The 27561-nt window shown below is 32.9% G+C and overlaps 2 protein-coding genes across 20 annotated transcripts in view; one reads left to right on the top strand and one right to left on the bottom strand.

Moving 5' to 3' along the window:
- LOC132697310 (coiled-coil domain-containing protein AGAP005037) overlaps nt 1-27561 on the bottom strand; it is a 402124-nt gene that overhangs the window by 181762 nt on the left and 192801 nt on the right. The gene's annotated exons all lie outside the window — the stretch shown is intronic.
- On the top strand, nt 598-27561 carry LOC132697224 (uncharacterized). Of its 5 annotated transcripts, none has more exons than XM_060662547.1 (6): nt 598-717; nt 22600-22826; nt 22926-23110; nt 23291-23505; nt 25210-25309; nt 25606-27561. In XM_060662547.1, the coding sequence occupies exons 2-6, from the start codon at nt 22642-22644 to the stop codon at nt 26448-26450; spliced, it is 1530 nt and encodes a 509-aa protein (XP_060518530.1). In that variant the 5' UTR covers nt 598-717; nt 22600-22641; the 3' UTR covers nt 26451-27561. The 5 variants fall into 5 exon arrangements, with proteins under 5 accessions (XP_060518530.1, XP_060518531.1, XP_060518534.1 ...); XM_060662548.1 differs by having other exon boundaries at nt 632-712; XM_060662551.1 differs by lacking the exon at nt 598-717 and adding an exon at nt 9297-9315.

The raw sequence follows: 27561 nt of genomic DNA, 5'->3' as shown, positions 1-27561 counted from the left end.
GATATCCTGAGGACGTTTTACGGAAGTCATTGTGCTATTTGGGCATGGGCAGGAAAGGGTGTTTATTTGGCAATAAAATGCAATAAATTCTCTATTATTATATGTTTTCTACAAAAGAGGCAAAACATGCAAAACAATGCATTGCTCCTTACTGATCATACAGGACCTTATGCAGCAACAAAACAATATTTTAAGAAGGTCCATTCAACATGCGCCAGATTTAAAAATTAACCAAAACTAACCAATCAACATCGCCGCTGATAGATCAGATGCCGCATTTTTATGGCATTTTATGACATTAAATCTTCGGGCGGAATGGAATTGCATGTGTGTTTCAAACGGTTCAAACAAAAAAAGGAGATATTTGTCAAAGATTCAAGGTTTTATTTCTTTAAATCGCGATAATAAAATGTATGAAAAATAAAAGGGCACGTGTCCATGCACCGCGAAATTGATCAAAACCTTCTTCTGTTCCTTTTCGAGTCAACATACGGCACAAAATTCCTTTATTCTCCATAATTATCTAGTTTCGTATAATTAACAAATTACCGGCAGAGCCATACGAAACCTCTCACGGTAATTGCCGTCTCGGCATGCGTGAAACTGTAACATTCTCTTTCTGTTCGATCTTCCGGTCAGTTTCGACCTAACCTGAAGAAATGCGACGTCGGACGTGCATATAAAGTTTCACCGAGAATTTCTCGATGCTCGAGTTACGTAAGCGTTACGATTTAGATTTAGAACCCGTTTGTTGGGCGTGGCCAATTTTTTCTCGCGAATTTTACTTCGTGTTGTGTCGCATCGTCGAGTCCAAATATACCGGGTGTTCATTGTTAAAAAATAAGGTGGCGATTTTAAAAATAAAGCTTCATGTGAACATATGTCCTTAACTCTCAAAAATAAAATATATATAAAACCACTTTAGATATTTTAATGAAATATGGCATATTATGAATCAAGAGGCGTTATTTAGTGTACCTCAATTTTTTAAAAAATACAGCAATCGCGGGCGAAATTTCACATGTCTTGTTTGGCAGACATCGCTGGCAGGCTACTGATTTCTCTTAAAACAAAAATTATTCTTACAATTTCAAATCGTTTCTAAAGAAATTTAATTTCTTAATTTTGTGTTTCTTTTCGCTTAAAAAAATAAAAACATCTTCTATGCATGCTATAACAATATAGTTAATATGAATGAGAAGAATTACTTCAATAATTATCTCGGTTTTATTCAAATACTTAAAAAAAATCGATGTACAAATATGAAGAAAGGATTATTAATTCTCTTGTCAGGTATGAGAGTTGTTTGACATCAGTTTTAAAATTCAATTCAATGCCTACGTGGTGTTTTTAAGCCTTTTTTGAGGCGGGCGTTCCAAAAATGTGTATATACATGAGATTTATTCAACAATTTCAGAGTTGTATATTTAAGGATTTTTAATATTATTGATGTCATCCTGAACCCTGTGTTATTTCACACAATCCTGAGCCAAAATACACATATATGCGGCAAAGCTGAACCTGCGCAGGGTTGCCAATTTTAAGGTGAATAGGAAAATGCTAAGAAAATCTTTGTTTACTTAGCCCTTCTTGTAACAAACCTGCCATTACATAAAATAAATTGAGTATGAAAGTCACCAAAAATACTTTTCAGTTTTAACTAATTACATATCAAAATTACAGAAATTTTGTCAGAAGGTAAAATGTTTTTGGTTATGTGTACAGTCTCCTTTTTAATTTCCTCAACTTTTTATGTAACTATCGCAAATTGACTTCCACGAAACAATTATTTTTAAGGACAAAATAGAATTAAAGATGCACCTCACTATATATATATATATATATATATATATATATATATATATATATATATATATATATATATATATATATATATATATATATATATATATATATATTGCAACAAGTTCAATGATCGAGTGAGTAAAGAAATTTATGGAACTTGTTGCATACAATACGAATATATTTACTTAGGGACCGTCAAAACTGACCACCGACAAAAGACTAACCAATTCTATTATCTCCGAAATCATCAAACCCGGGACCAATATATCTAAAATGTCGGAATTGGCCTGCAGCTGTAAATAGCAAAAGTGGCGTTTATAGCGGTGAATAAGTGAGTATTTTAGAGAATTCTTTGCTTAAATCCCATAGAACCGGTCAAGTTCATGTTATTGTTCCGTGGTTAAATTTTCAAAAAATGCACTGCCAGGGTACCGTTATTAATTTATTGTTAAAAACAAAACTTAAAAAAAGTTATTCATACAAATCAAGTAATAATAAAGCGTAACTCTTGAGAAAGACAAAATAACAGCCTATTTGTGAAACATAATTTAGAAGTTACATGATACACTTTTATTGTGAAGTTAAAATAAAATATAAGCAAAAAATATGTATTTTAAAAACTAAGTTGGCTTAACACTGAACTAAAAACAAAATCAGCTCAAGAATACAAAGTAATGAATCAAATACATAAAAGATTCTAGAAATAGAGCGTAAAAAATAAAATTTAACATCTCAACGTCTTAATATTTAAGTTTTCCACTGTACATATTATAAACTACAGCTTTTATGCTTGTCCATTTTCTGTCTTTAAATAATTCAGGATATTGATTAGAGAATTCAGTAACTTCCTGCCGATTCGGAGCTTTTCTTTTTTTAATATGATCAGAAAAATATTCCGAAATTTTTGTTTTTTGTAAGTTTGTCCATGATTGTCGTTCGTTAATGGGGATTGGCTTTTTTGGTTTTATCGCTTTTGTTGGTATTTCAGAATTATTTGAAGTGGATGGCATCTCGCAGTCAATGTTCAGATTATTGTTACTTGCATAGATTGTTTCCATTTCTTCATTATCAAAAACAGGGGATAAATCAATATCAATTTCATCTAGTGTTTTAGATTTGTATTTGTCGGCTCCGCCTTCCATCATTAAAAGTAAAAGTTTTGAAATTTTAGCTGTTTGATACACTTTATCGGACATACGGTAAAAGTTTGAATGAGTTTGTAATGTGTGACCCATGAATTTGCTTAATTGCTCCATATCGTTATTTGAAAACTGAAGAAGTTGAGTGATGGTAGCTAAATGCTTTCGAAGTTTTGTTGCTGTTATATTGGCAGCTTTCTCCAGTTGGCATTTCTTGGCATATTTGTGAATAATTTTAGTTCCATCAACAAACCCTCGACCAGTTGTGTGAAACACAAAATCACTTTGAATTGCAAAGTTATCTCTAGTTTGCAAAATACATTCGAAATGCGTTTTCATTATTGGTGATAATAATATGGGTACCCCTCTTCCACGCTTTCCTCTTATAACTAAACGACTTTTAATAAAATCTTTTCGGATTCTGTTAAAAATGTTTCAAATTCGTTATTGGAATCACTTTCTAAATTAATTGATTTAAAAGTTTGGACTTTTAGCTGAGCTACCTCAGCTGGTCGCCTTCTGTTAAGAAGAATAACTTGGGTATACAATATTTCTTTTAATGAATTATAGGCTTTGAAATCGTGTTCATTTGATTTCAAACTGTTAAATGATTGCTCTGCAGCATTTTGCAAAAAAATATTAAACCTCTTTAGGTCGCTAGTAAGAGGCAATAATTCTTCTTTGTTCCATTTACTTTCATTTAAATTAGTACATGCTTGCGCAGAAACTTCATTACACCATTGAGATTCTATTAGGTTCTTTAATATTTTAAGATCTTTTCGTTGATCGCTTGTGTTTTCCATTTGAACGAGATTAATATATGCGAGGTCACAACATTTTTTTATAAGTGTTCCAAAATTAATCGCCAAAGTTGGAGATTCATAATTTTCTGTTTGCGTATTATATTTTGCAATTTTATTAACTCCAGATATTATTAGTTTAAAGTGCTTTGGTCGGAGAATATCTATAAGATTCTGAACGTCGGAATTCTCATTTCTAGCACACCGCAAAAGTTTTGCAAGTCTTCGCATATTTTGTCTTACCAAGTCAATATTACCTTTACTTTGGCGGCCCTTTATATAGGAAAATGCATATTGACAAATTAAAGTATCTTTTTTAGCTATAAGGCTTATGTCGTCTGCGCGCATTCTACAAAAAATTTTAGTTTTCAATAAATCGTCTTGTTTAAAATCTTGTAAAAGTAAAGCAGTTTGTCCATCGCTTTGGGAAGTTTGTCTTCTTTTGTTTTCTTTATCATAATTAGATGGACATATTTTGGTGTGCCTATATAAACTTTTTTTTTTATAGTAACCTAAACAATATTTGCAGGGAAGATACTCGTCTGAGGTTGAAAATTTTTCAGTAATTTTTAATCTCTTGACAGGTCTTACTACAGTATCTGCCCTATTTTTGATAAAATTTCCTTTTTTTTTTAAGTTTGATAAAGCCAGTCGCCTCTCCTTTGAATTAACATGATGACAAAGTAGTCTGACTACATCAATCTCCTCGGAGTGCCATTTAGAAACATGTCTAGCAAAATGCGATACATCTTTTTCGCAATAGAGGCAAAAATCTCTCCGATCTTTGTAGTTCTTTCTTAATGCTTTTTCCACCATTGGCTGAAAGAAATGGTGAAAACTTAGAAATAGTCACAAATTTAATTACTAGAGTTGTATAGATCGAAAAATGTTTGTTTCAAATTTTAAATAAAATTTAAGTATAATCTTAATCTTAAATGCAGACAAAACATCGTCAACAAAATGATTTTCAATTAAACTGCAACCTTTCAATAGAACTATGACAATAACATAGTTAAACTATCTGCTTTCTTTAACTTGTATTCCTAAATAAGGAATGAAGCAATATTTATTCCTTTTTGTATTATAGGACAGTTGTAACTGAAATTTTTTCTTTTCCGACGAAATTGTTTAATTAACAAACATTTTAGTAGCGAAATTATTTTTTACCTACATTACGTAAAAATAGTAGGTTACCTCATTTTCTAGAGCAAGATCTGAAATTTGTTGAGCTACATTATCGCTTCTGCTTTCATCTTGCAATTCTCCAAGTATCCGTGGTTGACAATCAGTGGCTAAGAGGTTTCTTGGTAGCTTTTTTAAATTGAAAAACTGCAATTTTAAAGCTTTTTCAATATCAGCACTATTCACACAGGACTCCCGTTCATCTGGTAATCCTTTAGTTTGATCATCTGTAGATCTGACATCACCGTTATGTTTTCGGTTTCTTTTTTTTTCGTTTTCGTGATCCTCTTCTATACTTGACTGATCATTTTGAGAAGAAAGTTTTGAATATATACATTTAGGCTTTACACCCAAAAGCCAATCTTCAATGATCTGTATTTTTGCAGGTGATAAATTATTTTTGTGAGTATTACAGCATGCAGTATCAGAGCTTCTTATTTTCTTATATTTTATCGCGAATATATATTGTTTGTCATTTAGAAGTCTTTGGATTATTGCACCACTCGTACCAAAAAAGTTGTACCTAACACGTGTAGAAAGTTCTCCTTTTCCGCACACGATTGCACATGGCCGTACTACGTGAAGCGCAGTTCAGACAGCAATTAAGTGCGAATATGCACTTTACACACGTGTTAGGTGCAACTTTTTTTCTAGTAGGATGGGAAAAATAAACAAACTTATTCCATGAATAAATCGATGATATGAATGATTTGAATAAGTACTTACTATTCCTATTCATTAAATACACATCAGCCACAACTTGATCAATTACAGACCTTCCATCCTCTTCTTTTGCATTTTCATCATTTTGAAAATAAATATTTGAATTTGAAGAATGAGATTTCACATTTAAAGGCGAATCTTTATTTAATTTATTTATTTCTGATGGAGGTGGTGACAAATAATTTTCGGAAATATTCGAACAATTATCACTAACTTCTGTCGTTTTCTTTTATAAAAATTTTATTGTTTTAACGTGGATAATCGAAAAAATACTTTTTGTGTAGAAAGAGAAAAAGGAGAAAGAGAGAATAATTTACCTTTCGCTAAACACAAATCAACCATTAATTTGCAACGGCTGCTATTATTCATTTTCAAACCGACGACCGACGCGAGGCCGACGCAAGAACGATGACAAACCTGAACCACGGTATACAAAATTCCAACTCTATAAAACTTAGTTTGCCATCTCACTGCCTCAAAAAAATAACTAACAGTGTTGCCATGTAGTGTGGATCAGGATTGGACTAATGGTAAGATATACACAGAGAAACGTGTATAATTTTGAAATTGTCTGCAGCGCCAAAAACGGCCAAATAGTTGAACTAAAATACTAGATATACCATACGATCCTGAACCACCATAAAAATAGATTACTATAAGGTTCCAATTGAGCCACTGAAACAAAAGTTAGCCACTTTTGCGACCCGATGGCGCCTCTAATTCTAGTTTGTATTATATCTAAAAATATCAAAGTTTACGTGAAATATGACAAGAAAACACAACGTGGTTCAGGTTTGTTAATAAGTGTTACTATCGAAGGTTCAGGAATGTATGATTTCCGAATATATATATATTATATATATATATATATATATATATATATATATATATATATATATATATATATATATATATATATATATATATATATATATATATATATATATATATATATATATATATATATATATATATATATATATATATATATATGACGTTCAATTAGAAAACACATTAATTTTACGAGTTCTCGAGAGTTAAATAGGGTTTTTTCTTCAAACTGTATGGCATTAGTGTACATTTTTTGAAATATTTAGCCACTTGCAGCTTTGATAATTCAACTCGAAACAGACAACAACGTCGGAAATGCAAATGGAGCACTATACTAGAACATTTTTGAGAATTGTGCAAAAGTCTGAGCAACTTTGGTTAACATGTCCCTATTCCCATTTCTTTCCCGAAAGGGAGCTTTATACTTTTTGCTACCGATGGTAAATAGCGAGCCATAGCATACCTGGGAAAACAAGGTACAAGAGAAATCTTTGGAACTAACCATGGAAGTCAATTAGTCTATTAGTCAATTAGCTGGCTCACTTACGCAAAAGGATATTAAGCTTTAGTAAAGCATGGTTTTCGACAAAAAAAAAGTCCGAAAGAAATGAGAAATTTTCGTTATTACATGAAAATAATTTATTTATATATTCACATTTATATATTTTACCTACCCAAATTAGAAGATGTTCCTCTTCTTGAAAGAGTTTTCTTGTTTTTTTCAATTTATTAGTTTTCAGTTAATTAGTAATCTGAAATTTGGCTTACTTGTTACATAATAAAAAAATATTTGCAGAATTTTTGAAGATATTACATCATTTAGTCATCCCAAGCTTTTTCGTCGAACGGCCCTGACTTTCGTCACTTTAGAAACTTTCATGGCCTTCAAATTTTTTTTTTCAACAATCGGATGTTTTGGGAAACGAAGTGACAAATCCATCTAAATGTATGGTCTCGTATTACGTTAAAAATGGAAAAAGTTTATGTTGGTATGTATCCGGAAACAGTTTATTTTCCGGAGACTTACAACAAGGCAAAGAAACTCAGAAAACTGGAACATATTTTTTATTTTGTAAAATGTTTTTCTTAGGTATCGATAGGTAGAATCGAAAGTATTTTGAACATCAAGAAGTTAACGATTGGGAAATATTTTTTTATGTTTTCAGTTTTTGACAGTATAACTTTATTTCCTAGAAATTTAATGTTCTAGTGATTTTTATGAGCAAGAACACTGCTAAAAAAACTGGAATATATATGTATATAATGTGGAATCTTTTTGAGATGGCGACATTTGAAAAATATTATTTTTCTTTCTTTTTTCTCCGCAAATGCATGGTAGAAAGAACTGGTCAATATTCATCGAGGTTAACCGCTTGACCTAAGCAGTGAAAATAGGTAAATCAATTTCAAGGACCCAATTAAGATGAAAAAAATTATGTATACTTCAAACGAATGTGTTATTAGACCCACTAAGCGCGACCAAGTTTAAATTTCGGCCGACTTGTATATGTACAACCAGATGCACATTTTTGCTGAAAGAGGCTGCTATTATTCCCAGATATGAAACCGCCATATAAGAAAATTGTACAGCGATGCAAGGAAAAGTTAAATAGGAAAATTAAAAGACATGAATTTTTTAGTGGCAGGTAGCCAAATTTAAAATTTTATTTAGAATTTTGGAACATTGAAGATATCAAATATGTCTTTCGAAAAGCATTAACCATCTTTGTTTTTTAAACATGGGAAAAGGCAATTGATTTAATTAATTAATTTAACTGATTACAACAACACATTATCCCACTGAGAAGTTACAGAAAGTTTGTTCCTAATAAGGCATATAATAGACATATAAACTAGTATTCAGTAAGTCAATAATACCGCCATCCTTAACTTTAATGACTTCTCAACAATATCAGGATACACACCCTATTGGTGTGATTATCAATTAAGAGAGAGAGCAAACTGGCCGAGGGCCAGAGATAAACAGAATAGAGTCGGGAACCTTCAAGGTTAATGCTGAGTAGTCCAAGATAAGTCAGTGCTAAGAGACGGGAGTTCTAGAAGAATCAGTCAGGCAAGTCAGACCAGAGGTTGTTTACTTGAGGAAGTTGATGAACCCAGGTCTGTTAGTTTTGATTAGTTAATGAACTACTCAAGCCAACTTTTATGGAGTTGGCTTGAGTAGTTATTGTAACCCCTCAATAGCTCATTATATTTTGAATTGTCTAGTGAACTCTATTTTTTGAGCGTTTATGGTATTGTATTATCATAGTATACGAAGAAAATTTAAGCTATGTAATTTAAGAGATACTGCTTGTTCTTGAGAAACTTGCAGATGTTTTGAGAATATTGTGGTCCAAGTATTATCCTGATATAGATTGGATTATCCTTGTATGCCCAGTACCATCTCTACTTTTATATCGGTCAGCGTACGAGACACTCTTTTCCCTTTTATTTTGAAGAATATTGTCTTCAAACCACTAGTTTTTAAAATTATGTTTTGACCTTATCACTCGTTCGGTTAACGGAAAAAGAATTTTTAAGATGGGACACGAAATCGCACTAAAATCTCAAATCTCAATGATTTTCATTACCGCGGTGTGGCATTGGTTGTCTCAATCACGTAATCGCCATGGCAGTACGAAAATAAAAAGTGTTGACTAGACCTGATTAGAAGGTTTTGATACTTTTTCGACGTTTTTTAGTATTTATGAGTTTTTTGTAATGGTAGATAAGTATATGTGTATGTCTTTTCAGTGGAAAATAAACAAACTGCGGTGGTTTGCATAGACGACGGTAGGAGAAGTAGGTGATATTGCTGGCGGTACAGCACGGTACGGTACAGTGGTGATTTTCTCATTTTTAAGAATATGCAGAATACGTTAACAAGGCGTGCGACAAAGAAAACTCATAAACAGAAAACATATTTTGGCCAAAGCTGTAAAATCGATAAAAATCTACAATATATTTTTAATTATATGGTGAGTCAAAAATTAGTAATTATAAAATTTTATACATTTTGGAATTTATATATTACTTCATCATCTGACGGATCAAAGAAAAAGCTTTACACTGATACATTTTTTAAATTTTCTTATAAAACACTTTTATAGGCTCCCGAATATATGCCCAACTTTATCCTACCCAACTTTATCCTACTGCGAGGTCTGGTTGAAAATTCAGGAAGAGTACGAGACAACTTGCTAAAGAATTCTCCATTACTGCACCATCAATATCATGAATGCTGCGAAATGCACAAGTCGATGGAAAAGATACACTGGATAGAAAACATGATGACTGAATAAATAAATACGACTTTTATTGCAATTATTTTTTTCTGCGTGAAACGTGCCACTAGTGGAGAGGGTCACTTAATGTTTTGGGCAGAAAATAGAGTTTAATGTCATTGGGATGCATTTTTTTGAAGGAAACCTTACGACTGAAATGTAGCTAGACCTAGCACTAGCACTGTATAGGCAGAGGGTGGTCCAGTATCTTGGCCAGTCGGATCTCCCCAAATAACAAAATTAGATTTTTCATGTGGAGATATCATTTCAAATATGAGTTCGTGTATGCGAAATGAACACTTTACTATAAGGTATTTTAAGTTAGTGTTCAAACATTCAACAAACTATAGTTTTGAAATAAAGTGAAATATCTCAAAAAGTATGGGATATGGGTATGGGATATACTCGATAAAATAGAGAGTATTTTTTAAGCCAATGGAATGAATCCCAAAAATACAATAATTAGCGAGATGTTCATTTAATTTATTTAAATTTCTTCAGCAACAACAGACACCATGTATACTATATTTTGAAAATAGCACACTGAGTACATATTAGGAACTTTCGGTTTAGCTTGAGTTTTATGGGGCCTGTAGGCAAAAAGATGGGCTGTAAAGCTCTGCCTTTGACTTGTCGGATGGTGAGCTTATCAGATATATGGAGCGTACCATTTAGAAATATATGAAATTTAATAGTTTGCATTTTTAACATGTAAATCTTTATCTATTTTGGCACTTTGGTGAAAAGATTTTTTCTATGCCTGTTACCGTATATGACCAATCTTTGTCGTACGCCTCGTTGACGCACTTTAAATATTAATAACAACTAGCAATAATACTAGAATAGCATAAAGCCGTGTGGGTTATTGAGTAATAAGTAAGGTGCCAGAAAAAGTAGGCGTCTGAAACAATTCTTGTAGAATGAGGATCATCAGTATAGTAGAGCAGAGTAGACATTTATTCACTAATATTAGTATGACAAAGGAAAGTTTAATCAGGAAAAAATCGCAATATGTCTAAATATTGTTAATATTTAAAATCATAATTATATAAAAAAAGACAAAATTTCACGTGAAAAAGACCCACAAACAACCCATATTGTATCATGAAGTAACAAACCTTTTTGAATTTTTTATTTTTATGTTTTTTGTTTATATCTATTATTCACATAATTTTCGAATTCAGATACATTATAAAAAACATTTGTTGTCAGTAAAGATTTTAAATATTTTTTGAATTTCTTTTGTTCTACGTCTCTAGTTTCAGCAGAAAGTTTTGTACGTTTGCAAAGAATGAAAATATGTTTTTTTTTATAGCAATAGTTATTACATTTTTTTTAACTGCAATTTATTTTTCTTGTCTTGTCTTACCTTGTGGAATAAGAATGAATATGGGATCTTGTTTGAAGGTTTTATGTATCTAAATTAATAGTTTAAGTATATAAATACCTGCCAGAGTTGAACGTTTTTTTATTTCAAAAAATATCTCTGGATTGTTGTACTGATTTTATTCGGTTCGAGTCTACTGGTCGTATGACATTGTAAGAGATTACTGAGTATATTCGTGAGTAGTATACATTTAAAAGAGGAGAGGTATGTAACGATGATTTCAATTTTAAGATAACAAAATAAGAGCTATTAAGTTTTTTTGATACACAGTCTATTCGATTAATTGACAGTCAACTTCTGTACCTAGCAATTTTCTATCGCAATTTTTAATTACACTTAAGGGTTTACGAATTGAACGACTACAGCTTTTTCGGGGTTTAATATAAGGGGTGATTGTTTGTGCAGTAGGTCTGAAATTTTTGTATAGCTCTCTCAATTTTTGGTCATCGTATCGTATCGTCATAATGTTAATATAGTTTTACGCCATCTGGAAGGTCAGCTTGAAATAATAAAGGGTCCAAAATTATGAACTTTTACCACAAGTTCCAGTATACAAGTGGCGTGATTGTCTCCAGAAAATGCGAGTCTTACGGCATCGCGAGACGCGTTGAATTAAAATGCGAGTAAAAAGGGAAAGTAAAACAACGGCTCCCCACCGTGGTCGTTTTTATCCGCGGTTAAAAAAAATTCATCCCGCAAGACACACGCGGACTTACGACCGATTGACCGAGAGAGAAACCGGACTCGCTCCTGATTAGTTCTCGTCCGTGAGTGGTTTTTCGAACGCTAGACGTATCTTCCGGTGCGCGCTTCCAGGTGTGTTTCATTTTCCGGCCGTGCTATTGGATTGCATTTGTTTTTTTTTTATTTTTCGTCTAGAGGCTGTAAGTACATGTGTCGGTTATTAAAAAATCGAATATAAAATACTAGCATTATCGAACTTCGTGTTTTTCATTTTAAAACAAGATTTTTTCAATGTTTTTGTGTGGTTTTAGTTTTTTTTATTTTAAAAAGTACTTTTCCATATTTTTCCGTGATTGAACAGTGAACCCTATCCACGACCATATACAATAAAAAGTTGAATACAAAAGTTGTTTCAACATGTTGAAATAATTTTTTTTTGACGTTGTTCACTGGGAATAACAAATAAAGTACAAATATATTTTATATATTTTTAAATACTTCACTTAGATTGTACCTCGTGGTCAAAATTCAAGGGGCTTTAAGCATTTGCAGCATAGTTAGCCCAAAACTAATATGCATGTTACGGACTCGATTTTCGAGAGAAGTCAAAAACTGAAAACCGCATCGTGATATGTCAAGGCTACAGGGAGATTCTTAAAAATGTGTGATTTTAAAGGACCACTATAGCTTTTTTAATCGTAAGAATAGGGTTTTGGGAAAAAACATTTTTTTAAAACTGTTTAAGCAGGAATCTCTTAATTTTACCCGTTTTGTCTTAGAGCCTTTAGTTCCCGAGATATCGCACAAAGTTATATTCCTTTAAATGAGATACCCCCAATTTTTCTAAAAAATCAGTTTTCTAATAAAATTTCCTGTCGAAAGATGGGCTATACACCTATTTTCATTAAATAGTTGAAAAGATATTTGCAATTTTTGATATTTACCATATTAGGCGTTGTGCGCGCCCTAAATATGTTGATAAATTTCTTTTGTTTTTGTTTTTTCATATAAACTTCTAGTTTACAATAATTACCAACCCTAAAATAATAAACGGAATTAAAATTATTAAAAGCAATTTTTTTATTTAAAATTTTTATTAATTAAACTATCTAACACTGAAAATCTACATCTAACAAGTTTCAACGCTCAAATGCTCAAATTTGAGTGCTGTCTTCTGGTAAACATATTCTACATATTCTCTTGGCGCTATTTTCTGCTGCCTGAATGCACACACAAAGTGCTGCTTCCAATTCCCTTCTAGTAGTTGGGCGATTTCGAAATTTTGATTCTCCCCCACAAAAAGAAGTCGCAAGGGGTCAGGTCTGGACACCTGGGGGGCCAATATATAGGATATATAGTAATATCTCGTGCATTGTGAGGAGGTGCACCGTCATGTCAAAAGTAAAACTCATAATTTTTCTGAAGTGGCAAATTGTCGATAAACGGAATTACCTGATCTTCTAGAATTTGTTGGTACTTTTCGGCATTTAAATTTCCATCAAAAATATGTGGACGAATAATTTGTTCTCTGTAGATGCCACCCATACCTTAAAACTGAACCTTCCCTGATTCGCTTGTTCCAGCATAATATGCGGATTTTGCTGTTTCCAGTAATAGCAGTTATACCTGGTCAATATTTCATCACTAGAAATCGTTGCCTCATCCGTCAAAATAACTTTCCTGTCAAAATTGGGGTCTTCTTGAGATTTATTTAGGTACCACCTGCAAAGTGCACGTCTTGGAGCAAAATCTCGTTGCCGTAATTGATGCACCCGTCGGGGTCGACAGAACCGTTAGTTCTTCCAACTCTTCATCTCTGGCTAGACTTCTATAAGTGGAAGGAGGGTTGGGGGGTTTGTAAAGGATCCATATTCTTGTAGATGACGTTTTAACTTCAAAAATATTTTTGAGCTAGGTTGCCTTCTTTCTCTGGAAATATAGATTTAACGCCGTCTGTTGACTTTCGTTACTTTCAATATAACATTTTATCATGTCGTACTTTTCAAAGTTTTCAAACATTTTTATAGCAATAGCAACAAAATTCCAATTGGAAATAATACGGATTTACTGAATGGGTAAACGAAGGAACGAATATAAATTCGTTCGAAGTTATTTAAAATATTAATTAATTAACTAATTAAAGTAGATAATATTTAATTCACTTTCAACCTAAAAAGTATATATTTTATTTTTATTTTCCATATTTACAATTTTACTAATAAATAATACGGGTTGAATGTGACTTTAACAAGGCAAATTTTTGAACATTAATAATGGAACAAACAGACTCTTCAACATTACTTTTCGAAGACATAAAATAAATGATAATTCGGAATTTGTTTTCATCCGACCTCCTTAAAATTAAAATTAACGTTGTTGCCTGTGAAGCAAAACCAACGCCTCTAAAATTTTATTTTCAAATAAGGTTTTTTTCAATGTTTCTGTTTATCTGTTTAGTTTGATGTTGATGTTGATGTCATAATTGTCTTGGTTAGTCAATAATAAATGTTAAGACGCCTGAACAGCAGACTTATTTGCTTCAACACATTATTTGGAAAACAACAAATTTTTGGAATGCAACATTAGTTTTTAAAGGTATATAAGCTAAATCTGAGAAATTTGTGAATGTCATTTTAAATTTTATTTCTTTTATTAAATTTTTTACAAATATTATATAAATCGATAGGAGTTTAATACAAATTCTTTAGCCCATTTGAAAAAATTTGCTATGAAGGAGTAAAGGAGTAAAGTAATAATTAAGAAATGTAATAACTGTTTATCAACTAAAGTATATTAGGAAAACGGACACCTTTTTGTACAACAAAGTTAATTGTCTTTGAAATGCTTCTTATACATGACTGACTTCATCGCTAGATCTTACTTAGAACACTCTAACGAGGTCAGTTTTTACATATTCGATAAGTTAACGCATAATTGAACCACAAAGGGTGTCTAAAAATACAACATTTTCAAAAGCATCCTGTATCTAAATGACGTTTCTCTTTATGGTGCATTTCGTTTCATGAAAAAGTACCCTTAAGTCACGAAAGCGCAATACGCTAGGTTTATTAATAAGCGACATAAGCCCAAAAATGGAAGACAATATACAAGTATAGACAACTACAAGGTAGCACATAGTGATCTGTTTTCCTGAAACATTACCTCATCTCTGAAAATATACGTATTCTAAGGGCAAGTGGAATACAAAAGCTGATTCAAATATTTTGTGTATTTGGGTATAAATTTTAGAAATATTTAACTAAGAACTCGAAAATATTTCACCGTATAATTAAATGAAATTAATAACATACTCGGTTAGTTGCTTTTATATTACATTATCTGGAACAATAAAAATTTTGAAATGAAACTTACATTACCTTTTAATGGTAAATATGCTAAATTAAAATGATTAGGGGGTTTCCACTGAAAAAAAAAACGGTAATCGCAAAATTTCTTGATCTAATTTTAAGTATTTTGTCTTTTAATAGATATTATTTGGTATAAAATTTTAAATATTTCAAAAATCGTTGATTTTTAATCCAATATAAAAAATCTTTTTAAATTATGAATCACTAAATATTTATTTGATATATTTTTCGTATATAACTTTTCGTCGAATCTGGTGTATTTTCGCGTAATTAGGTAATGCCTAATGAATTAATGGACCACCCTGAACAAATAAAAAAAATAGAAACCTCGTTCCTCAAAAAAAAATAATTCGGTTTAATAAGCAAGCAATATACCAAAATTTGAACTTGAACTTGGTTGAGCTTGAATTCTAATAACACATTCGTAAGAAATATGCAAAATTCTCGTCATCTTAATCGCGTTCTTGAAATTCAAGAAGGTTAATTTATTTAACCACGTTGAATATAGATTTATCTCTACCATGTAATTGCGGTGAAATGGAAATTATGCTATTACCATTTTGATACGGTCGACGATCGAGTTCTGTCAATATTAGATCGGATTACCCCAGTTGAATCTGGCTCAAATTCTCATTCCTCAAATACAATGTGTAATCAAATAAACGGAAAAGAAAACATTCCAATAGCGGTCGCTTAGAAGTTAAGGCAATAGTCTCGATTCTTGCTAACCATAAGTAACATAATTTTTTTAAATATTTTCCGTTTATGAGGCATATACAAAAACTTGAAAAATGTTTAATAAATATTTCTACTGATTTTATATACAGGGATTATCCATATTAAATTTTTAATGTATAATGTATACAGGTTTCGCCCAATATTCAAAATTGATATCACCTAGTATACAGGGTGTCATTGCGTCTTGGAAAAATTATTTCAAAAAGGTTTTGTTTTTCGTAATGGAACACCTTAAATATGGAAACTCTTTCCGCAAGTTTTGTTCATGAATGTATTGGTTGCTCCATATTACTTTTTAAGTTACTGACACTTGAAAAGTTTTATAAAAATAATATCGTAAACTATGGATTTCACACCTTCACACTTAATGGTGTTGAAAATATTTTTGCAAACACCTCGATCTAACAGGTTACAAAAAATGGCTGTATCCTGCATACATAAGGAATGAGTTAGAAAGAACGCTCAAAAATAATAAACAGGGAATATATTCAGCGTGGTTATAAAATTCGTACCAAGCACACAACCAAGTTATTTTATTATTTAAGATTTATGAAGTCAAATATTTTTAATATCGTATAAAAATTTTGTTTTTGGCATTTATATAATCTTGGAGTAAGACAGTGATTATTTTGTGTTGCTTTTTACAAGTATATAAAACTTGTTTATATGCAGCATCACATTCAAGACATATTTTTGAGGGACAAAGGTTCAATTCTGGTTATATTGGCTGCATCTCATGCACTCATACAGCAATCAAGTAATGATTCAACCAACGCACAGAACACTTTTTTTTACCATTTTTGTAGTGATAACCTGCCTAAGTTGCTAATTGTTAGAGATCAATTTTATAATTTTTTTAGAGGCGTGATCGAATTAATAGCGTTGAAACATTACACTCGTCGGCAAAGTTCGGCAATTTAATTTAGCATTAAAATATTTTTAGGGAACCGAAAAATGATCATTTTTGATCTGGACATTGCATATTAGAACATTAAATATTAGGAGGTATATGAAAACAGATTACCAAAATTCATTTTTATATAGCAAAGTGCAGAATATTTGTTTACGGTTAGATTTCGTGTCTTCAACCGAAAGTCAAAGCCAACTGGAACTATTTAACAAAAGAGAGAGTGTAGAAGTCCTATTAGGGATTTTTTAAAGAATAAACTGGCCTCGAATTCTTATTCAGAATCTAACTATGCCAATTTCTATCATCTTTCCGGGCACTACTCCTGAAAAATGTTTTTTATGACTCAATTTTGATCATTCTTTTTTTGTTGGTTAGATCTTGCGAAAAGTCGACGAAACGGATGTTTGCATATAGCATCGTCAATTCACACAGTTTTTTGAAGTGAAAAATCGAGAAGTTCTTTTAGGGTCTTTTTAAAATTAAGAATGACATATTTGTATTCAGAACTACTTAAAACTAACTAGTCCAATGAGCAAAGTATCTAATACTTTAAACAATAAATACTTACCTCGTAAACAACGATTATTTTGTGTGCGATTTTAAGATTTGCAAACAAATTTTAATTATCCAAATTTGAAAAACAATGATAAAATAGACCGCAAATATTTTTGGCGGCATTTATTTTTAGTATCATCTTAAAATAACAGCAATAATAAATCTATAGCATTCGATAAATATAATGTAGGTAGTAGTTAGTTTGTACGACCAAAGAGTGAATGATGAAATTTGAAAAAGTGACCCTGAATTACCCTGAACTATTCAAAAATTCGTTAAGTTGAAGTTCTTTATTTATTCAAGCAGATGAAAATTCTTGGATTGGAATGTAGAAAAAAATTTAATACATGAAAAAAAAAAGAAATAAGGGCAACATTTAATAATATGATCTTGATAGGCCTTATGAAACGTAGTTGTATATTTTGCATTTTTGAAGATTTTTTTTTCACGAAAATACAAATTAATGGTATACTTTGCAAATGACATCTCGAGGAAAAAAAACTGAACGATAACGTTCATCCAATTAACAAACTATTGCCATAAGAATTTTCTTGGGCTGACTCAAAAAAACAAACACTGTCACGCATCACATTAATTAATTAATTAAGTAATCAATTAAACTCTATTTGGTTTTAAAATGCCTCTAATGTAAATTGTATAGTTTTGTAGATTCATAGATTGAAGCAGGATGATAACCGCCACCGTACACTTGTAGCATGCGACAGATTTGATTGTATGTTGTTCCTCTCTAACGCTCTTTTTAGAAATTGGACTTTTTTTCTACACCATTGCTGTTATTTGAATTTATTGGTCCCAAGGTCTACAGTGTATTTCTTAATTAAAAAATATGTGAAAATAGTTGGAATTAAATCACACTTTATTTATTATTTTGCTTTTGAGTGTTGAGTTTCGAGTTTCTCTTATGGGCTTAAGTCAATAAATTGTAATTATATTTTCTATTTAGAGAGTACACACAAACGTTTTGATTTATTTTTATGATCACCAGATATCTATGGATTATATTTATAACTTGCTTATGTTTTCATGAATAAATAAATAAATAAATTAAATGTTACAAAAAATGTTAATGTTGCCAACTTATTGACGATTTGTCAAAGGCCATATTGATGTTTATATGCGACAAGGTCGTTGGTTAAAAATGTTTTTCACAGTTGCTTCATAAGTTCCTCTATTATCAGCATAGTCACCGCACAGGTAGAACTAATGTTTATTTTTTCCTTGCGTTATGAGTTGACGTATTTTCCCCCCTTTTTTTTATTGTCATTACAATTTCCCTCTCTTTTTTCATTCGTCTTAGCACCCCAGCATTGGTTATTCTCTGTAACCATGAAATTCGTAATTTTCTGCGATACACCCAGAGTCCCAAACCTTCTAGTTTCTTCACATCGTTGTTCTTTAGCTTCCAAGATGCCATGGATAGACTGCTAAAACATAACATCTCATAAGTCCTATTTTCAGTTCCAAGATCTCTACTGCAAAATACCCTCCGGATTCCTCTCTTTATTTCTTTTTTTGTTTTTTCTTCTATCTGAATTACCGCTCCCTGGCCATGGTAGAAATTTGAAATAATGTTAATACCTCTACACTCTGGGCTTTTTTCTCGTAAAAGTTTTATGAGGTGGTCATGGCGAACTGTTAACAAAGCACACACACATGTCCTGGTTCATGTGTAGGCATTCCCGGAATATAACATTTAATGCGAATAGTGCTGAGTACCGAGACCGTTTCTAAATCCAAATTGTGTTTGGTTGATATCCTGTTCTAGTTTTCTATGTATTCTACGATGTATTACTTTTAAGAATGCCTTAAGTGTAAGTAAGCTTATAGTGCGGTAGCCTGGCATTGTTTAGCATTTGTCTTCTAGCGTCGTAGCGTTATAAGGGCTGATGTCAGCCATTATTGTGGTATTTTCCACCACAACGTGAATCCTCTCTTCCTCTCTTCAGTGTATTCAGTACATGTAACACTTGTTTCTGTGTTATTTCAGGAATTTCATCTCCTCGGTCAAATTTTATCTATGATCTTCGAAGATTTCTTCCGCACATTTTGTCCATGTTCTCAGTTCTTCAGTATCTATTATTATTTTGTCGTAAAATTTTTGTAGTCCCGTTAGTTCTTCAACTTTTTTAGGTATATTGAAGTCACCATTCTTCAATTTCTTTACACTTCACAAAGCACGAATCAACAAACTGAAAAAACTTTAGCGCAAGCATCGCAATATCTAAATCACGTTCAAGCGAATGAAAAAACATATTGTCACGGTTGAAAAGTTACATTAACAGAAAAGGAAAGTGCCATTAGCATATCACCGCTCTTACCGTCTAAATACCACAGCTTTAAAAAAAAAACAACGTTGCAGATTACAATTGCCGGCGCATCCGCCAGTTTGTCGAGATCGAAAATTCGATCTTGGGTTTATTTGGAAAGTTGTCGGTTCGCAGCGATAAAAGTAATTGGATAAGTGCAACGCGGAGAGATAAGATCTAATAATTACTAAGTCGAGAATGTAAAATTGCAGCGTTAGCTTTATTTATGGCTTCTCTATAGATTGGACTTAACCATATTTTTCTTCGTTTTTTAAAAAATAATTTAAAACATTTTAAACGTGTAAATTTAATTTCATTGTTTTATTTTAGGGAAACGAGCACCCTGCTTTTATTTAAAGAGCCAACTTAAACTTCTGTTTGACCTTTTAATGAGGTTCTCGGTCACCTTTTCTCACTGAAATGAACGTGAAATGACCGGAAATTCAGGGTAATTCCGCCATTGGACAAGGATGTATTTGCCAAGTTTCTAAAATAAGAACAGAATTTTTATGAAAGATATTTTAGCTTCAAATTTATACTTTAACTTCAGAGTTTCAATAAAAAATAGTTATTCTATTAAGCAGACCTCTATTATTTCTATCAGAAACTAAGTATCAGAAATTATAAAGAGTTTTAAGTAGATTATTATTATAGCGCTACAACTACAAAGATACCGTTTACAAAAGTTAACTAAGAGCTAAGTTACCCGATACATTTCAAAAAACGCATTTTGCGAATTAATTTACAATAATAATAATACAATAATAGAAGTAATTAAAGATAAAAATGAAAAATTTGTTAGCAATTATGAGATCAACAAAAAAACATACACTTCATGCAAAATCGCACAAGATTTACGAAATACAAAAACAATAAAAAAAAACAGGTCCATCAAAAAAACATTCACAAATCATAAAAAAATAAATGGACGTAAAGTTCAAGTTCACAGACTTACTAACATGCACACACAATCCGCATGATTCAAAATATCAGGATCATCTTGAGTTGAATGATTTTTTGACTTCCAAAATTTCTAGTAGTTTTCGTGGATGTCTCAGAATTTACTATGAATTAATACAAAACCCATTTTTTAAACAAATAAATAGATATTGTTCATACCGTCAAAGAGAAGTTGGATATCTAGCTCATCATTTTCGGCGACTTGAACTATCCGTATGTTTTTTGTTTAAAGATTTTCTTTCTCTGAAGTTGTTTCCTATATTTTTGAATATGCGTCTTGACGGCACAGGTGCCCACTAATACAGGGTATTATCCTTATTCTTTTTTTGTTTGAGAGCAAAACGTTGTATTCAATCGTTTTTAATAAGTTTGGAGCTAGATGTGTTATAAACCTAATATACATGGTGTCTCATTAGAAAAAAAACAACGAAAACAAACAATTTTTTACAATTTTTTCTTTTTGTTCAATTTCGAAAATTTAGGAACTCTAAAACTTTCATATAAAAACTTTTTTCTATCTATTCAAATAAAAAAGTTAACTGCGATGATCAATTATGAGGACTATTTTTTCTTTATCTTGGATATTTTAACCCAATTGCTAAAAAACATGTCTAGCTTTTTCGAAGTTGTGTGTTTAAATTTCTCTATCTTTCGAATACGTGTGGGCAGCATGTTGCACAAGTATTGGAGTAATTTTTGGCCATTTGTTTTTGAAGAGGATATGCATTTTCATTGTTTCAAGTTTATTTCGTACTTGCATTTTTCGATACATTTTGGTATTTTAAAATGGTATGGTTGTCCAAATCGTGTAGCCAACTTTCTTCAGAAAGACTATTTGTTGGATAAGATTGGTATGGTTAATTTTAATGGAGGAATTTTTAGAAATTTTAAGTAGTTATTAGAGACTGTTACCCACCCTAAAATTCCGTATTTAACTGGCTTTTTATTAGACACAGGTAAAGAATTTTTGAGTGTTTTCTCTGCAGATAAATAAACTTTGAGAGGACAAGGTATTTCATGGAATTAGTACTTCTGTATTTCACCCTTTTCATATGTCATATGTTATTTATATATATATATATATATATATATATATATATATATATATATATATATATATATATATATATATATATATATATATATATATATATATATATATATATATATATATATATATATAAAAAGTAGGGGGCCAAGAACCGTCCCTTGTAGCACTCTATCTTTAATATCATTTTCGTTACTGCGCACTCCATCATTCTGCCGTTGCTTTCTGTTTAATAAATAATGTTTTAGTAAATTTAAAATCTTTTCCTTAATACTTAATTTTGAATTAAGACTCTGACTAACCACTCTAGCATCGTTTGCAAAGATGATGGTAACTAGACATGATGCACAGTTTCTCAGTGGGATTGTATCGGTAATGTTGATTTTTTTTAATTTTAATAGTTCTGCCCTCCACATTTATTTCAAATTTTGCAAACAGAAGAGTTATACAGAAGTTGTGGGGTTTCAAATAAGTTTCTCCGCAATTCACTTGTATTGCCTACAGGGCGTCCCAATTTAGAACTTCTACTTCCAACATTTACATTTTAAATGAAAGCATCTCTTCTTTAGTGCTGTATTAGGTTCATTTCATGATAATTTAATTGTGGTAGTTTCAGGGCATTGTGCATCTATATGCACAATTTTAAACCATTGAAAATACAGCGGTTGTTGATCAATAGAATTTGCTGACGTTTTGCCATGTTGGCTGATAACAGTTTCAGTGAAGCTCTGAAGAAGCCAACAGGATGATCGGCTAAACATTAGCAAGTTCGATTGATTAACAGGAATCCAGAAGATATGTAAATAGTATTATCATTAATAGTATTTGTAAATAGTATTATCATTCACTTTCAGATGCCTTATTATAGAAACACATAGCGTTGGGAAAGGAAGAAAATGCGTTGTTCAAATCTGCTAGTGTTATGTTTATTTTCGGCGGTTATCGCAGAAGTCCACGACATCGAAACGTGGCAACCACTGGCGCCAACCGACTTGTTTCCAAGCGCCCAGACTAACGCCCGCATATCCTACAAAGGAGCGGCACCGAATTTTGAGTACCTAGGCAATTTCGGTAGCCATTTGTAAGTGAAACTTTGTACCTAACAGAACACGCACTTAGTGCACTTTGGCCGCCTAGTTCGCCGGATCTGATACCTCGTGATTTTGCGATTCGTTTTCAGATACCAGACGCAAGACCTGCAGGGAAAAGACCGCTGCGAGTTGTACAAGGTGGGCTTCACTCAAGACCTGTACTTCCAGTACATCGTCTATAAAACGAAGTTGCCGGAGCTAAAGGAATTTACGTTGTGTTTCTGGTCAAAGTTTTACAATCACTCCAATGATCACCCCATATTTTCTTACGCAGGTAATTTGCGCCCAAGGTGGTTGAACCGTTAACACTTTCAATTTCAACATTTGGATAATAAAATTCTAAGAAAAGCTGAAATTGACAACAGCAAAATAATTCAGTTTAATATGCAACGATGTGCGCATTGCGCAACAAATGACGAAATAGGCAACCATGTATACGCAAATGTATTTCCAGTCGACGGACAGCCTCGCGCGATCTACTCGTGGATCGCGAACACAGAGAGATCCAGTTATTTCAGCTTGAGCGTCGAGGGACATACATTTTACCGCCTCAACTATCCGCTGAGACTAAACAGATGGTATCACACTTGCCAGAGCTGGAACGGCAAGACGGGGGAGTGGCAAATTTGGGTCAACGCCGAAAGGGTCGGCCGGGGATTCCATAACAGGGTAAGCGAGGGATATAGAGTGTATTTTATTTCGGCTCAGGGTGCGGTGACGTGACCACCATTTAAATGGCCCTCTCGCCTCGACAACAAGTAACGTATATTATGTGATACATGGACGAACTAGGAGAGGAAGAAGCGTAAATGGTTTAGTTTAAAGGGAAACCGTCACGTTTAGGTTATGTTGATGGTTCGAATCGTCAAGTAAATGAAGCGACGATGCTCTTTTAATAATTTAATTATACTAATTTTACAATGACAATTGATGAATTTCTTCATGAAGTCGTTGACTAAACACACTGGCTTTACACTGGGAAGGAGCTTTGTCAATTTCATTTAACAGTTCAGCCAATATATAGTATTTTGAGGTTATGTTTGTATATTTTAAAGGAATATTTTAATGGAATATATTGTAAAGGAATGCTGCCATGTGGGGGGGTTGCCTTGGCCGGAACATAAAAATATAGAGTGCTTAAAATTGGTTAGACAAGAGTTTAAAAAGACCCTGAACAGTTTTCGAGGATGTCAAAAGCAAGCTCTTTGATTCATTGATTCCAGATTATTTTCGCATATTTGAAAAAAAAATTGCAAAACATTTAAATATTTTGTCACTCTATAGTTGACTGATAATTGTAATGACCTAATAGATATAGACAATATTTTGTTTAGTGCTCTAACTAGACCAACATTATTAATATATAGAAGTTGACCCCCAAACTTGATAACTTTTAATCTTTTAAAAAAGCAAAAATTTTGTTTTTTTGAGTAAGTTTTATTTCAAAATCAAAAAGTGATGTCTATTTTGTATAAAATTATATTTGCACTCCATTACATTTGCATAGGTCTGTGTCTATGTTCAATTTAGTTCCTAGGTTTGATAAATAATATCCAAGATTTGTCTTCTGAGTCATTTACATGTAGCATTATTTGTTATTTCCCTTAACTCAACACAAACAGTTCTACAAATTGCAAACTGTTATATTGATTAACTAAATCAGTATTTCACAGACGGTATTGACAGCAAAAAAAAAATCCAGTGGGGTCTTCCGCTGGGCTAACACTTTCAAGAATACTAGAGAAGTTCTTATTTGATTCTTTTGATTCTGCTTTTTTCCTTTTCGTGCTTGGAATTTGTCTGAGAGATGTGTGAAACATCAGTGGTGGCAGAACCCTTCTTCACTTCACTTCACAGTTTTAAGGTAAAACTAAACTGGTATGCTTTGCTTGCTCTTACTGGATTTAGTTTCTTCACAAGCATAAGATTTTCAAAACTCCATAAATAAGGTATATAAACTTCAGCGTTTAAGAGCCCCAAATACTACATAAACTCACGTAAACTCGCCTTATCTTTGACACAGTTGATGCTATTATTTCCACAAGGGAAAAACAAATTGGCAGGGATATGCGTATATTAGTAACATTAATTAATAACAAAACCTTTAGTTTTGATTCATTTTACATAGTTAGTATTACTGAATTTACGCAAAAATTGGCGAAAATTAAAACAAATTCTATTTTGTCAATAAATTCACGAAGAACTTTCTGATTTTGTTTGACGAGAACTTGATATCAAAATGGTGTATTACGCTCGTCCAATCTGTTTGTCAACCAACTTGGTGTATTAATTCATGAAGAAATTGTCAGTGTCAAACTAGTATTAGAAATCAAATATTTAGGAAGAATTTTGAAACGGTTCTTATATTTGCAGCTGGTAGGGCACGTGGTGCCTTCGGGGGGAATTTCCATATCTGGTCAGGAGCAACGCCAGCCGGGAGGCGGCTTCTTGGAAGGCGAGGACGCCCCAAAAGGTAATGAGTAGTTTGGTAATTTGATTTAATTGTTTAAGTCTCTCAAGAAAAATGATGGATAAATTTAGAACTCTTATGGATTCCTGCTGCGTAGGTTGTTGATGAATGAAACTTGCTGCTTCGCCAATCAATATTTTGGCTTCTACAGAACTTAATTAAACTGATTTGCTAAGGCAGGGACATGATAATCGTCACGAATGGTTGATTCCCATATTGATATCAGACTTAAAAACATGCTATACCATAACAACCCATTTCACGCGTTCCCTCGCACCACTATACAAAATTTTTGACAGGCTCCGGAGGCATGCTCGGAGAAATAACCATGGTGCAACTGTACGCGGTAGCGTTGACCGCGGGAAAAGCTCACAAAGACCACAAACATCACCACGCGCACCAATATGACCACAACGGCAATATGATCACCACCCCCGCCCCCACGACACCCAACAACAGACCCACACTGCCTCCCCATCCGTTGCTGACCGCCGGCCAACTGAACAGGGGAACTCGGATCAATTTGGCCGGTGCCCAACAACAGCCCGAAATCATCCAAGGCCAAAACTACGCCGTTCAATTCGCCAACGGGCAATTCAGCGGCGGTTTGGTTACTCAGCAGCTCAGCAAGAGCGTGCAGCAGATACAGCAGTCCGGGTTGCAGAGCGTTCAGTTTATCCCCACTCCGTCCGCGGTCACTCAGTCTGTTAGTTTTGGATCAAGTTTGGCGAATCCAGCAAACGTCCAGTACATCGACAACACCTTCGGCCACGCCCTCTTCAAAAGAGAAATCCAGGAGTCGTCCCCCACCAGCAGCAAGCATAAGAAACGGGAACTGTTCGTCGCTGGTGGTACCATTGTGGACGATGGGTTGATAGGGGGCAGCGGTGCTGGGATTTATCAGCAGAGTCTGCTTGACGGTTTGGCAGGGATAGGTGACAATCAGCCGATCCTGCGCCAGCAAAAGCAAAATGACGAGAGGGAACCGGCGGAGGCCGAAGTGATGGCGGTAATGAACGTGTGTACCGGGTGTGACGAGGAACCGTTCGACAAAGCGTTGGTGTTCGGTTGGAGAACAGTACCCAAAAAGCTATTCTCCGGTGCGTACTATATGCCAGCGGTACCACAGTGTAGGGTGTTTTAGTCTACGCCGAAGACTGACTTCGATACTTTCATCTGCCATTGTAACGTTCGTGGTGATTGGAGGGGGCTGGATTGTCAATAGCTGCTTTTACAAAAGTTCCACATAAACTACATGAAGAGTTTGTTTTTTATCATGAGGGGTGCTTTAAAATGAAAAAAGGGCGACTACAAAAATATGTAGATTACAAAAATATGAAGATTACAATAATCTAGAGGTGAAAAAATCCAGTTCTTGAAATAGTGATGCTCACATTTACTCTACTTCAATAACAGCTCATTGTTGAGGGATTATTTTTCGCATGGCTTGAAAATCATTCAATTGTTTCAAAATTGTCTTTAAGATTAAATATCTCTGTTGAGATATTCACAGATTTTTTTCTCCAAAACTTTGTCGAACATTTTCTTGCGACGAAGTTAGCTAACAAAAAAGATAGATGAAATTTTCGCAAGTGTAAGTTCCGCATAAACTACACGAAGAGTTTGTTTTTTTATTATGGAGGGTGCTTTAAAATGAAGAAAATAAAAAAAAATATGTAGATCAAAACAATCTAGAAGTAAAAAAGGTGCTATTTGAAATAACGTTGCTTACATCTACCCTACTTTAATAACAGCCCATTGCTGAGGTATTTTCAATTTTTCAATTCTTCCAAGATTATCTTACAGGTTAAATATCTCCGTGAAGATATCCACAGATTTTTTGAAAGCAATTAAAGTATAAGTATTTCATAACAAATTCAGTGCTGTCAACGTATAACATAATAGAGATTCGGATTTGTTGGCGAACGGACTTTTAACCAATGAACTATGTTTTTCTTTACTATGCACACTTTAATGTTTGCATTAAAAAGGGAAACAAAAATATCCTTCAAACTACTTACTGGTCTAAAAAAATGGCGAGCCTGTTCCCAATGTCAATCAGGCATTAGGAACTCTAACATATTTTTATCATAAAGCTTGTATTGATGATAAAACCCCCACCATGAACTGCCACGCCCCCATCCCTGTATATTTTAAATTAATACTACTTTAGGTGTGTATTTAGAATTACCTGCTTGTATTTATTTTGTTTTATATATAAGTGGAACATAATTAGCGTCGCTATTTTTCCCAAA

The sequence above is a fragment of the Cylas formicarius genome, unplaced genomic scaffold (genome assembly GCF_029955315.1).
Source record: "Cylas formicarius isolate icCylForm1 unplaced genomic scaffold, icCylForm1.1 PGA_scaffold_1__22_contigs__length_36826433, whole genome shotgun sequence".
NCBI lineage: Eukaryota > Metazoa > Arthropoda > Insecta > Coleoptera > Brentidae > Cylas > Cylas formicarius.
Note: the sequence above shows the minus strand (reverse complement) of the source record. Positions and strands in the feature narration are given on the sequence as shown.

Bases quoted from the DNA above. Each gene is read 5' to 3' on its own strand.
- LOC132697224 (XM_060662547.1), top strand. From the start codon at position 22,642: ATGCGTTGTTCAAATCTGCTAGTGTTATGTTTATTTTCGGCGGTTATC. The intron at 22,827-22,925 runs GTAAGTGAAACT...ATTCGTTTTCAG, and splicing joins GGCAATTTCGGTAGCCATTT to ATACCAGACGCAAGACCTGC. The intron at 25,310-25,605 runs GTAATGAGTAGT...AATTTTTGACAG, and splicing joins AGGCGAGGACGCCCCAAAAG to GCTCCGGAGGCATGCTCGGA.